The 14,357-nt window shown below is 39.7% G+C and overlaps 1 protein-coding gene across 4 annotated transcripts; it reads left to right on the top strand.

Moving 5' to 3' along the window:
- Positions 1-914: 914 nt before the first annotated feature.
- On the top strand, positions 915-13,342 carry prrc1 (proline-rich coiled-coil 1). 4 transcript variants are annotated; one of them, XM_046375157.1, is made up of 9 exons: positions 915-1,049; positions 2,362-2,476; positions 2,930-3,316; positions 4,455-4,600; positions 5,089-5,191; positions 5,276-5,439; positions 10,130-10,233; positions 11,013-11,115; positions 11,306-13,342. In XM_046375157.1, the coding sequence occupies exons 2-9, from the start codon at positions 2,383-2,385 to the stop codon at positions 11,513-11,515; spliced, it is 1,311 nt and encodes a 436-aa protein (XP_046231113.1). In that variant the 5' UTR covers positions 915-1,049; positions 2,362-2,382; the 3' UTR covers positions 11,516-13,342. The 4 variants fall into 4 exon arrangements, with proteins under 4 accessions (XP_046231113.1, XP_046231115.1, XP_046231114.1 ...); XM_046375159.1 differs by having other exon boundaries at positions 955-1,049; positions 2,367-2,476; XM_046375158.1 differs by lacking the exon at positions 915-1,049 and adding an exon at positions 2,168-2,245.
- Positions 13,343-14,357: the final 1,015 nt, after the last annotated feature.

Below are 14,357 nucleotides of genomic sequence, written 5' to 3'. Positions count from 1 at the left end.
GATCAAATTTGAAATTAAGAGAAAAGTTGGGAATGGGAATGAGATTCAACAATCAACAGAAACGCCTTGAACTCACCAAAACAATAATAAGTCATTAAGGGAACAAGGTAGGATCTCTGCAGATACAGACACTACCACACACTTCTAGTGGGTCATGACTGAAAGGGATTATTTTTGTAAAAGCCTATACATTGTTTTTTTATTCTCTTTGACTTCTGCAACTCCATGCTAATAAAGATGAGCCTGACAAAAAAGCATTTATGAGAACCACAGCTTTAACTAAACATAATTTCTGAAAAAATATATCATTTTTTTGTGATTACAATTTATTATTATTGGTCAAGTTTGAACAGGTAGGTGCAACTCCAAATGCAATGCTAAATGCAAATGATGAAAATCTGCATTTTTCTATATGTGTTCAGTACATGCGGTTGAGACAGCAGATACAGTTCCATTATATTAGGTTGTTCTGCCTTTTAGTGACGAAGTACCTTTTTGTATTACTATTTAAATATTTGCGGCGTTACGCGCCAATTTACGGCATTTGTTTGTGTTTTGTTTTAACCACGCCTCTAACATCTGCTTTAGTTTGGAAAATACGTAGACTATAATACACAGATCCGAAACCGTATGATTGTGATGTTAAAGTAAATGATAATTGAAGTTAGCCTACCGTAACGTAAAACTGCTAGTCGTAAATCTTAGCCCCATTCACTCCCGTTCATTGAGGTCTATCTCGCGAGTGCCCCCTAGGTGAACGGCAGTCAACTTTCGGTATAATGTGTTTTAATGGGGAGTGAACAGGCTGCCCTTACAAGAGCTGTGGTGCAAGCCGCCTGGCTCAAAAACTGCTGCTGCCTCGATTTCGCGAGAGTGTTGTTGCCCGCGCGTGCATGACGTCAGAGAAAGTCGGGAACATTCAAGTTAGACACATATCTTGCCGGTACGCATGATGCAGCGATAGCCTATTTATGACGTGGCATTACATTACGTCATCAAAGTGAGTCGACAGCTAATTCATAATTTTGCTGGGGTTGTTCAGCTAGCAGGTTAGTAGTCAAACTATTTTTACTATAATATCATAAATATCACACATATAATTTACCGGGGCTTGTTTACTGGAGAATACAGGGCATTATACTTGTATTTTTCATATTCACACTTTTTTTAAGCTTGAGTTCATTGCGTTTGTACACGTGTACAGATGAGTTTAGGTTGAAGCATTCTATTGAAAGAGGCATAGCATTGAATTCAATTCAAACTCCAGCATTTGTGTCTCTTTTCAACAACACAATGGAAGGTGACTAAAATGTCTTTAATTAAATACGCGTACCATTCGTTTTGAACAGCTAGGAGCAATCGACTAGTTTTTGAGAGGTGTTTATTGTGTCACACACACCACGACAGTCTTCCTGAATGCAATTTGGAGTATGGCAAAGTGTTCCGCCCAGATTAGTTTGTGATTTTGCATCGATGTTTTATATTAAAGGCTGTATGTATTTATCGGCACGGTATTCTGTTCCGCACACTCATTCGCCTGTATTAACGTTAGACGTGGCTGTCACTCGTTTTGCAGCTCGGGACAGAAATAAGATAAGTACACTATAATTATTAGGGACTCTTTGATGAATTTGGAATTAGACAGCGAAAGTGAGCCCCTCACAAACAGGCACAAGCACACACCAATTTCTCTGCACAATCAACGCTCATTCACACTAATACTTGCTATCAATCTCACCATATCTTAATACCATTGTCTAACTCCAAACCCTTCAAAAGATACAAAGTTATGATATGTGAACCAAATTTAGCTGGTTCAGTTACATTGTATCACAAATTAATGTGGGTGCATCATACTTTGCCACAACTAACAGCTATATCCATGTTGCGGCTGAGTTGGGTGTATATAGTTCCGTCAGACGGTATTTCCATTTATAGGTTGTGTGAAACAGTTCTTTAATCGACTTGATATCACAATATTTGCTCAAAAATTGGACTGATAAGAGGAATATTTTGTAGGATTTGCTGATGTTTGCTGTTGTTTGAACAGCCATCAACACAGTCACTCTGTCACTTGGAAAGAGCTTTAAGCATTGTGAAATCTCAATTGAAACTACAGCCTCACCAGTTTAACTGGAACATATGTGCATGTTCACAGAGCTGAAATGACCTGCTAGGGGTACAAGCGGTGAGAATGAGTTGTGGACCACCACTGGCTCCCTGTTCCTCCTCCACATTTTAAGATGTATGATAAGTTGGATCAGTGCATTGTCTGTATATGCATGAAGCCTTTAGAAGTGATGAACTGTCAAGTTGAGCACATCCTAATTCATCTTTCTATGCCTATACTCTGGGCTGAAGTGTAGGTATAAGGCCAAGAAGATGATGGAAGAGAGTGGGATTGAGACTACACCCCCTGCCAGCCCTACCCCTCTGACTGCGGCTGCTGCAGTCAGCTCCCCACCGGTGACCATAGGTAAGAGATGAACTGTGAAATGCTGTTGCTTTATGAGGCTCCCTCTGCTCTTTTTCTGCTTGTTTTTAAGGCAGTCATTTGTCATTTCATTTAAGAACACTATGATTGCAAAGACAAACAAGATATGTGATTTCTTTTAAAGCTACATTACTATGATGTGGTTAGTGGATTGTAGTCCATTTTAAACATTGTGCTTGATGAGGGCTCTTGGGCTTGTATATTCACTCCTAGAATGTTAAAACAGAAATAAAGCAGAATCTGGTAATTTGCTCTTTCCTTGTGGCACGTTCTGCAGTGTACATGTAAATGTCTACAGGTTTTTTTTGCACTGTACTCACCAACAGAACCACTGATTTGATGACATCACATATAATGAATGCGCTTAAACATGTAAGGCTGAACTGTACTGAAGGCACAGTGAGAAGCATCTCTGAGGTGTTCTATGTGTTTCAGGTCTGTCCAGTCCTCTATCCCTCCCAGGACTCAGCTCTGCCTCCATGGATAAAACCTCGGTGTCCACTGCTCTCCCCCCACTTCCCTCTCTTCCTGCTTTCAACAGCCCCCTGGCTGCAACCTCCCAGTTTCCCCCTGCCTCTACACTTGCCTCCCCCTATACGAGCAGCTCTCCCTTCCCTCCTTCCAGCTCCCCCTCTTTGCCTCCTCAGGTCACCCCTGTCAGACATCCTCCCGCCTTGGCTCCGGGCATGACAGCCCCTCCTGTAGGCCCGCCCGTATCCAGCTTCTCCATGAGTGCAGGGTATGACATTACACGGGGTCATGGTGGTCGAACACCACAGACACCACTGATGCCGACATTCTCCAGTGCCAGTGCCATGCCAGGTAACGACCATGACAGTCATCTTCTTTAATACACTAATTACTTTGTCAAAATGTAGACCTGAGCATGCATCCAGCAAAATTATGCACAAAGCAAGGTTTTCTCAATAAATCAGAGTTGTTATCCAAAGTTCCTCCCAGCTTTCCCTTAGCACTGATGCACTGTGAACACAAGTCAAATCACAGCATGGCATGTTTCTTAGTTTGAAGTAGAGAATGTTGCACTTCCCTGCGTTTAGTATTTGTTTTGGATCATATCACCTGATCTTCTTCCCAGTGGATGTGGGACTTTAATGTTTAAAATTTGCATTTTTTTGCACAGCCTTTTGAGGAGTTCTTGTCAATATTGGCTTAAATTTTGAGGTTTACAGTTTGAGAAAAAGCAGTTGACTGTTGTTTCATGATAACTGGGCCTCCATCTGCCGATGAAGGTTATTTGACGTGATTGAAAGCTTCAGATCAGCTGCTGTGAACCTTCTGGTGATTTTGTGGCAATAAAAATGACATAGCTGGGCTTCTGAGATTACTCTTTAACGCTATGGCTGGGTTTCCATCTAATTATGTAGAAACATTAGGCAAACCTTTGAAATGTTACAAAAAAGAAGAAAAGTGAATTAGGCGCATTTCTGTCAGCTGATTTGGATCAAATAAACCAGGCTACGCAGAGTGTAGTTTCACCTGTGGGATGGTTGTTGGACTTAATCTGGGAATGGGAATCAGCCTTTCCTAATGCCATAGTTCAAAATGCATATAAAAACACACAAATGAATTATGAAGTAATGATAAACTGGGTGTTAAACTGGCTTATTGATTGTCAAAATTGTTGCAGATTGATTTTCTGTTCATTGACTAATGAATTATCCATTGGTTAAAATTTGCCTACATGATGAACTCGCTTGCTTATTTGGTATACTTGTGGAATGGAGAGAAATCAAAGATATGCTGAAGATGTAAATGCTAAACAGTGAATTTAAAGAGTACTCTTGTCATTTTGTAGAATCAAAGATATGCTGACGCTACCTTTATTCTGTACAAATACTCCTCTCCTGTCACCTCATACAGTAACTGAAAGCTGGTACAGTTTTATTTGTCATGTGGGTTTTGGGTTATTTGTTGAAAACTGTCCCGTTATATCTTCTAGGTGTAGTGTCAAATCCCCTGGTTCAGCAGCCGGTCATGACAGGAGGATTAGACACTGGATCTCCCATCACTTTCCCGGAGGAGCAGGAAGATCCCAGGGTGCCTGGAGACGCAAACACTGGTGGAGGAATCTGGGGCTTTTTTAAGGTAACGCTGCTCTTATCTGATGAGGTTTGACATCATTTCAGCATGTTTCAGAAGAATAGAAACATCGTGGGTGAGAGTACCCAGCCTTTATATCAATCACATACTTGTGGTAAACTTATGTGCCCACCATAGTTATTGGTCTGACTTTAATAACTCCAAACCTATCCTTTAAGGATGTGATTTGCACTTCAGTTACCACAATTTGATACCACAAGATTAATTCAGCTCTATGGACAACAGTACTTGTGCAGAGTCATCTTCTAAAGCCTCTATTATTAAAGTGACAGGAAGATAAACCATTACATATGTGATCTGAACTGTGGCTTTAACAAAAAGGTTGTTTGCTTCTTTGTATTGCTAGTGGTTTGGTGGTTGATGTGATTTCAGATTTATAACCAAACTGTGTCATTTTTTTTTTTTAAATCGATCTGTCAAATCATGTCAGTGTTGTGGCAGTCATGTCCTATGTTTTATCTGTGTGTCCTCAGGGAGTAGCAGGTAACCATGTAGTGAAGACAGTCCTGGACAAAACCAAGCACTCTGTGGAGTCCATGATCACCACTCTAGATCCTGGCATGGCTCCATACATCAGTAAGTCACACTGCTCTCTCCTCATCACTACATTACCCTGGAAACTGATAACTCATTTTCTATAAATGCTGCTGTGTTCTTCAGAGTCTGGAGGGGACATTGACATTGTGGTCACTTCAGATAAGGAGTTGCAGGTGGGGGCAGTCAGAGATGCCTTCCAGGAGGTCTTTGGGATGGCTATGGTCACTGGAGAGCCTGGTCAGTCTAACATCGCCCCTCAGCCTGTGGGCTATGCAGCTGGTGTGAAGGTCAGTTCCCTGCTTCTTCAGACAAAATCAGGACTTTGGCAGATGAAGGTCTTATAACAAAACATCACAAACAGATGTAGTAGTAAAACATTTTTACAGATTCATGTTTAATCATATGTTTTACCTTGGGAACTGCTTCAACATAAGATGTAATCTCTTCATGTTAAATTAAAATGTGTTGTTAAGATTTTGTTGATATAAGCTGTAGTTGTTCTATAAGGACTGCCACTAACCATTCTTTTCATTATTGAATAGTCTGCCAGATTTTGATTTTGAATTAAGTCATAATATTTTAAAAGTAAAGTTCTTTTCTAAGAAAAAATCATGAAATTGCTAGTTTTTATTTAATCTACAACCCTGATTCCAAGTTGGGACACTGTGTAACCCTAACCCTAACAGTAAATAAAACAGAATCTGATAATTTCCTAAGCTTTTCTGATATACCCAGTGTGTGTCTCTGGCACAGAAAGTCTGGTGGGACACAAGACTAAAATGCAATTTACTTCCTCAGTGAATCCCAATACAAATGCATTTAATCAGTTAAATCACAAGCACACATTAATCTTACATGGGGCTTGAGTAAGCATAGATTGAGACAGATATCAGTGGTATTTATCAGTAAAGCATTTGAGCTCTCAGAACTGGTGTATGGTGTACATTGTTAAACAGCATCAAATTACAAGTCCCTGTTATAAGACCTCCAAATCAAAAGTCCTTGTAGAATTTAGTGAAGATGGTGATTCATTATAGCCCCACAGAGCAAGTTCACATTTGCCTGCATGTTATTTCCACCAAGAACATACCTGTTCTCTTCTGTTGCCGCTTGTGAAAGTCAACGGCACGTTGTGAGCGGAATCAATCTGAGCTGCTATATTGGTCCTTTCGAGCAAGCCTAATCTAACGACATTTTCCACATGCAAAATGATGCTTTTGTGTTTGGCCAGTTGTTCCAAAAGACGTTTCAGATCAGTGTTGTGATGCTGTGGGGATCCAAGTGACGCCCCCTACAAAGAGCAGGCAAGGAAAGCAGAAGAGTGACTTTTTGGCAACACTTGTAGTCAGTCATGTTTTTATTTTGAACCACTGTGGATTGTAGGAGTGTTTTTGTCTTTTGCTGAATGATGTTAAAATCTTCTGGATGGTGTGGTCCCAAACGTTTAATCACTAACTTAAATCTAAATCCAACACTAAATCTAACTTTTAATAAATTGTCCACTTGATTCATTTTACTAGCCTGCTAATGGTGGCTAACATAACGGCTAGCTGCTGGTTGAAAAGACCGCAGCCCTTCTACAGTCAGCCTGTCCACTCCCTATTAAAACCCATTGTACCTGAAATTCGCTGCAGTTCACCTAGGGGGAACTCGTGAGATAGTCCTCAATGAACAGGAGTGAATGGAGCTAAATGACTAAAATTATTATTTACATCTATTTCTGGACAAAAATGCTCAAATTTTATTGTATTTTTTTCAAATATAGTATCGATTATATATCAGAATTGATACAGAAAAAATACTAATACAGGTTTGTTTTTCGTAAAGGGCAGATGATTTTGCCTGCAAAGCACTAGCATTCTGCTAATGTATGCTGATTGGTCGGTTAAAGATGTGCGACTAGCAGTGCTATATTACGATAGGCTAACTTCAGTTATCCTTACATGAACAAAAGTACAATAATCGGTTTTGTGTATTATAGTCTTTATGCAATAGTTAAGTCAAGTCAAGTCAAGTCAACTTTATTTGTATAGCCCATTTTTACAAGCAGTTTGTCTCAAAGGGCTTAACATAACATCAGCAACATCCTCTGCCCTTCGACCCTCACATCGACTAAGGAAAAACTCCCAGAAAAACCTTTAACAGGAAAAAATGGAAGAAACCTCAGGGTGAGCAACAGAGGAGGGATCCCTCACCCAGGACGGGCAGACGTGCAATGGATGTTGTACAGGCAGTTAAAATAACTAACAATAGTTACAGCAGACGGTAGAAGCATGGTTAAATCAAAACACAAACTTAGTGCTTGATTGATGCGTGAAACAAAATGGTAAGTGCCGTAAACTGGCGCGTTATAACACAGAAAGGTGTTCCCCCAGACAAGCCGGTGGAAGTAGCCGGAAGAGGACATGCTGGGTTTCTCTGCTGAGACCTCTGCCCCCACGACCCGGGTGAGCGGCAGAAGACGGGACGAGATAGTATTTCATCACAAGAAAGCTGCAACAGTTTAATCTAATGGAACTGTAAAGAAAATTAGCAGAAAAAAAATTATACCATAAAAGTTTTTGCGGCTACACCCCATAAGCCCCCATTCATTTTGGACTATCTTGCGAGCCCCCCCGACAGAGAGAGAGTGGGAGTTCTTCCTATATTAGAGTTTCTTTGGAAAAGACCAATGACAACATCTTGGTGTATGTCAAATTTATTAGTGGTTATCTTTTATTGGCTGCTACCAGCATCATGATCGGGCTTCACAGCTCCTTGCTGAAAGCACGTTGAACATGCTGTTGCTGCTGTAACATGACTGTTAGGAGTCGTCCTGACTTTGATGCAACAAATATACAGTAGAAAGATATTTGGAGTGTGTTACGGTGCTACCATTGTTATGTGTAATTAATGCAAAAAAAGATTAGTTAGTTGTGAAGAAAAAAAAATATTGTCAGACTGAATTACTGAACCTGTTGCGCAGTACACAACAGTGACATCTGGTGGGTTCTGGCCCCACTGTTCCCTAATGTAGAGACACCACAGCACCCTTTGAAAACAGTACCAAGGAAAAAAAAAAAAATTAATGCTGTACAAAATGTTTACCGTATTTTCTGGACTATAAGCCGCTACTTTTTTCCCATGCCTTCAACTCTGCGGCCTAAACAACGATGCGGCTAATCTATAGATTTTTACGGGCTAACGGCCCGGTGATGCAAAGAGGAAGACGCTAGTTTTAAGCGTAACTTTCAACAGTCATTCTGCGCGTCATGCACATACCGTCATCATGGAAAACACTCAAAAAAATGCATATGATGCAGCTTTTAAGTTAAAAGCAATCAAACTCGCTGTCCAAGAAGGAAATAGAGCTGCTACATGTAAGCTTGGTGTAAATGAATCAATGGTGAGACGTTGGAGACGGCAGCGTGAAGAACTGACGCAATGCAAAAAGACGACAAAAGCTTTCAGAGGTAATAAAAGCAGATGACCCGGACTTGAAAACGTATGTCATGTTACAATGTGGACACCTGCGGCTTATAGTCAAGTGCTGCCTATATATGTACATATTATTTTTTTTTATTTGGTGGGTTCGGCTTATACTCAGGTGCGTTCTATAGTCCAGAAAATACGGTAATGTAGGGTTTCGATTATGGTGGTTGGATTGCTACTGTGCTGTCGCTAAAGTTACTGTTTGAACCCAGCTCTATATCACATGTGGTGATACAGCAGAACACATTCACACTCTATGGATGCGTAGGACAGTCACTATACTCCATCAGAAGACAGACACCTGTCTCAGATGCTTCTCGCTGAAACAGTTCGTCTCCTTCAACGATGAAGAATTAGTGGTTGGTTTGAAAACTTTACATATACCATAAATTCCCTACTTCACAGTTTTCCTCTGTTGAAGACAGTCCCGGACAGGACTAGGTGCCTGTCGGTCATGTCAGTTTGTCTGTTTGAATTCTGAACAGCATTCTACACAGCAGCAAATCTTCACAATTGAGAAGGTGCAACCAGAAACTGCCCGGAGACTGGAACAATGAACTGAATCAGTTCATGGTTATACAGTAGTTACTGATGGATTTTTGATGTTTTCTCGCTATGCAATTCATCTACAATGATTGTCGGTCATTTTGACCATAGATCTCCATTGGCTGAAAATTATACCGTTTTATTAAGTTATAGAAAAATGATTAGAATTACAAGTACACTCTCTGATAGGGGCTTTCCACAGACAAACTGTTCTGATCCCTCTCTCCCTGTTATTCTGTAGGACAGAATTACTAAGACATCCTACAGGTTGGACTTCTGAACATTTGGGGACTAATGCTAAGACATGATGTGACATTTCTTGTGAATATTTGAGGGTTACTTTTAATCTCCCTCCAACTCAGTGAATTGAACGCTACATTTGTATACTTCAGTTTCAATTTCAATTTATTTATATAGCATATAAAATCAAATTTGCCTCTAGGTGCTTTACAGAAACCCAGAGCCTGAACCCCTGCGCAAGCAAACAGTGGCAAGGAAAAACTTTCTTTTAACAGGAAGAAACCTTGAGCAGGACCCGACTCGCAAGGGAGAACCATCATGCTGATAGTCGGCTGGGTGAAGGGGAGGGAAGAAGAGGTAGACAGGACAGAGAGGATGAGAGAGAGAGAGACATACATGCAATAAACATCATATGACAGGTTGTTATAATTGGAATTCTGAAGACTATGTATTGTATGTATTTGTTTTTTAGCTGATATGTTGTTTAAGTTAGTTCTAATAGCACTACATAGAATAACGACATGGGCAGATGTTGACAGTAGACACTGGGTTTGTCAGAGGGCCGGATGACACTTGACCCTTCACCCTTCTCAGCTGTGCATATCCTTAAGATGGAAAACGTTTCATTGCGATGTTTCAACTCCGGTCTGTTGTCGAGTTGTAAACAGCATTTCAGTTTCAATTTTCAATTTTTTTGTTTATGCGCATGTGTGTATGCAGGGGGCTCAACAGCGCATTGACAGCCTGCGTCGAGGTGGTGTGATCCATGAGAATCAGCCAGTGGTGTCTCTGGAAAACTTCATCGCTGAACTCTTTCCTGACAAGTAACAAGTGTTTCTTATTCTAACTTTTGAATGGGCTTTTTGGCTGCCCCTAACCCTACCCTCCATCCTCCTTCCACCCCACTCCAGTCAGTCTCTCAAACCCTGAACCTAACTGGTCAAGACAGATGGGAACCCACCCCTCTCTCTCTCTCTCTCTCTCTCTCTCTCTCTCTCTATCTATCTCTCTCTCTCTCACACACACACACACACACACACACACACACACACACATGCATGTACCATGTCTTAGACACTCTATAAAGGGAAAATATTAAATCAATACAGCCTAATTTAATAGCCTTACAATTAAAAATTGCTGTATGGTTTTTGGAGGCTATAGTTAGTGATAGGTTGTAGTGTAATGTTTACATGTTTCTTTTGTTGTCTATCACATATATTATAGTATCACCAACCAATTTCTAGTTTCCAAATGTGAATGTTCCTTAAATTTTGTCAGACAGTCAGTACCAAAAAAAAAAAAAAAAGTAATTTAGACATTGTTGCATAGAGGGGATGGCAATAATACATTTATGTTTCCCTTACAAGTAGCAGTGAGCATTTATGATGAATTGTGACAGCGCTACTTTGTTTTTCAGAGAAAAGTGAAAAGATGTTATCATTGATCTCAGAATAAATGTCATGCAGGAATTGATCATTAAATGATTGTCTATCAAGCAGCTCATCTTAATTTTCCATGATTGGTTCAGTGTGTGTAAATATAAATAAATGCAGACATATAAAAAGCCATGAATTTCTAAAAATCCTTTTTTCGTCTCCAGGTGGTTTGACATTGGATGTTTGATCCTGGAAGACCCTGGTCACAGCATCCGTATCGAGGTCTTCACTCAGGCAACTCCTTTGGCTTTGGATCTCGTCCAGCAGGTACAACATGTGACACAGTCACATGTACCACTGAGTGTTAGGGCCACTTTTTGGAAGACACACACACTTCAAGTCTCCATTCATCTACTCTCTCTACCTCTTTACTCTGTTCAGGGTGGTGGATGGCTGCAGTTAGCCTCTTCTGTTTTCAACCATTTTGGTTTTCAACCTTCAACCTTTCCCTGTACAGGCTCAGTCCCTGACCCCACCTGACTACAGCCTGCGATGGTCAGGTCTGATTGCTACAGTGGGTGAGGTCCTGGAACGCAGCCGGCCCAACATCAACAGAACAGACTGGCACCAGACCATGACTGGTATGACCCAACGCCAGATGATCCAGAGCGCTGCCAAAGTTCTGGCTGGAATCTACAAACAGGAGCTGCCACCCAGGACTGTGTAATGCTGAACGGTTCCAGTTTCTGTCACATACTAAATGAAAGCAGAGACACGGTGGTGGAAAAACTGCCTGAGTGGACAACGTGGTTCCTTGTAGTTCCACATCCATCCTCCACGCATCAACGCAGAACATAGCCAAATATTTACTGACATATCAGCATGTCAGCAGTGTTTTAGTGCAAGAGCGTCACTTATCAAATCAATACTCAAAGATAACTTAACCATTAACTGATCATCCTCCTTGAAAGATTGTTACACATCATGTGTATTAATATCAACAATGTTAACACATATTGTGCCAAGTTTTTGTTTTTAATTTTGTTTATGAATGCTTATGTTGTTGTACTGACTGTGTCTCAATTGTATTCTATATATTTACTTTCATTACACATCAAAAAGTTTGGAAAATCTACTCAAACCTTATTTGCATTAATTCATTTTTAAAAAGGGGCCCAATCCAAAATGTGGTGGAGCCAGACAGACCCACACTTTGACCTGAAATCTGAGAGGTAACGAAAAACATGACCTCACCTGAGCCCATTAGACTAAATAGAAAGTGGCCCAAGCCCTATTCGAGACCTGGATTGGGTCTTAGATCTATATACTGTAACATTGTAACTGCACCATTGTGGCAGTTAGTATTCAAAACAATATGTACTGTACTGTTTTGTAGTAACAGGGCATCATACAAGGCATGTGGTGATATTCTACTGCTGCAGGTTTCACATGACGAATCCTTAAATGGCAGAGAAAATGTTTGTATTTTTTTAGGATTTTATTGTATATATTTTGTTTCGAAGCTGTTGCTAAAGCCAGTAACCTGCTTTTTGATTTCTTTCTACCTGTAAATAACTCTATTATAACTGTTTTAACTATTCTAACTCTACTGGAAAAAGGTCCCACAAACATGGCCAGATTCATTTACCAATAGCGAGTTATAACGAGTGGTTCGGCCTTCATCATATCCCTATCTTTACTGCTCATACTAAATTTATGTAAAACATTTTTGGTCTGTTAAACTGTTTATTAATTGCAAAATAATTTGGAAATAAACAACATGTAAACATAATGAGATATTTAGGTATTAAAACAGGCTTAAGGTAAGGTAACAACATGGCACCCACCCTTTCTAATGTCATTAGATATTGTACTTCAGTGCGTTTTCCTTTGTTTTAGAAACTTTTTAAAGCACTGAATCTTTATAAAGTAATCGTGCTGAAATGGTTTGTTGTTTTGACGGGTTTGATACAGTCAGAGTGGTGATTTCTGTGGGGTAACCTTTGGTTTGGCATTTGTATTAAAGAGATAAATCAAAGACTTGGATGAAACAGATGATACTAGTTTCTGCTTTCACTGAGATATTCAGTGAAGGCTAAATAATATAAAATGACAGTTTCCTGCTCTGTACTGTTGATAGCCCAAACACCTTGCCCTAAAGTCAAAACATGTTTTTACATGTACTGACTTTTGTCATTTTCCAATATGAATGTACTAAACCCATATGTATGTATGTACGTATGTGTGTCTGTGTGTATATATAGATATATATATCTAGAGATATCTATATATAGATCTATATATAGCATGCAACTGGGACAACACAGCTGGTGTGATGGGTCTAGTGTGGGATTTCATCTAATAATTTAAAAATGTAGCATCTCATTCAGTTGTGCTTGTTTTATTGCAAAATATTTGCAATTTGTACTATAAGTATGCACTAGTTAATGAGTAATTACAGCAGGATACTAACAGAAACCTGGTGAAGTTTTTTACTTTGTGTCTTCTAAATGTGCCTTTTTACTCCAACAAAATAAATGACTTTTTCAGGCCACTTTGTATTAGTGCTATGATGTTTGTTCCACATGAATGTTTTAAACAGGTAGTATGTCCTCCGAGCACTTGAGGCTTTGTCTGTGTTCTGTCCCATAGCTACCTGAGGGCTATTCCTTTCAGTTTATGTTTTCGTTTTAATCAACCTGTGGAGATGGACATTCTACATTTAAAAACTTATAGAACAATCATTTATTCAGAAAGATAATTGCCATATTGCAGCCCCACAAATGTACTAAGGATTGTGAAGGGAGAGCACCAAAAACTGAAGCTTGACGATCATTTGTTGATGAAGGCGCATACACAACACACTGAAACCAGCAGCCACACATAGTGTTACTAAGGACTACATATGCAAGGCAATTAAGTTGCAGGTGATGATTTATGGAATCATAAGCCTTAGACAAGCAAATCAACAGAGCAGCTGTAACAACTAGTTACAGGGTCATTAACTGCTTAATATTTTTTTATTGTTTTGGCTTAATGCTAAGAAAGCATGTGGTCAGCTGATATCACATCTTCACATGACATTATTAAGGCTGCCTAACGCTAGGAAATTACTCTCTTCACCATCTCACTACTTAATTTCTTGAATTCACTGAGCATACCCTAAAACTATAGAGAGAGATCTACACAATGATTGTGTTTTTTATTATTATTATTTTTTAATGTTGTTAGATGATAGTGTGTCTGTAAGGGTCAGTGCTGTACTGAGAATCTTTTGAAAACATTCAGAAGAATTTTTAAAAAGCAGCATAGCCAAGAGACATAATGCTTCTGATGTAAAATAAAATCATCCAGGTCTGAGAGTGACAAGAGCTATGATTACATGAAAGCTCAACACCTCAATCTTGTTGTGTCCCTCAGATCATTCTAGAACCATTTTTGCATTATGGCTACAGACATTATCATGCTGAAAAAGGCCACTGCCATCAGGGAATAACGTTTCCATGAAAGGGTGTTCTTGGTCAGCAACACTGTTTAGGTCCACATGAATGGCAGGACCCAAGGTTTCC

The sequence above is a fragment of the Scatophagus argus genome, chromosome 20 (genome assembly GCF_020382885.2).
Source record: "Scatophagus argus isolate fScaArg1 chromosome 20, fScaArg1.pri, whole genome shotgun sequence".
In the NCBI taxonomy this organism is placed as follows: Eukaryota; Metazoa; Chordata; class Actinopteri; family Scatophagidae; genus Scatophagus; species Scatophagus argus.
The sequence above is the reverse complement of the archived record's forward strand: the minus strand, read 5'-3'. Positions and strand labels throughout refer to the sequence as shown.

Excerpts from the sequence above, each read along its gene's own strand:
- prrc1 (XM_046375155.1), top strand. Across the intron at positions 10,234-11,012 it reads GCTGAACTCTTTCCTGACAA|GTGGTTTGACATTGGATGTT; the intron begins GTAACAAGTGTT and ends TTTCGTCTCCAG. Across the intron at positions 11,116-11,305 it reads CTTTGGATCTCGTCCAGCAG|GCTCAGTCCCTGACCCCACC; the intron begins GTACAACATGTG and ends TTCCCTGTACAG.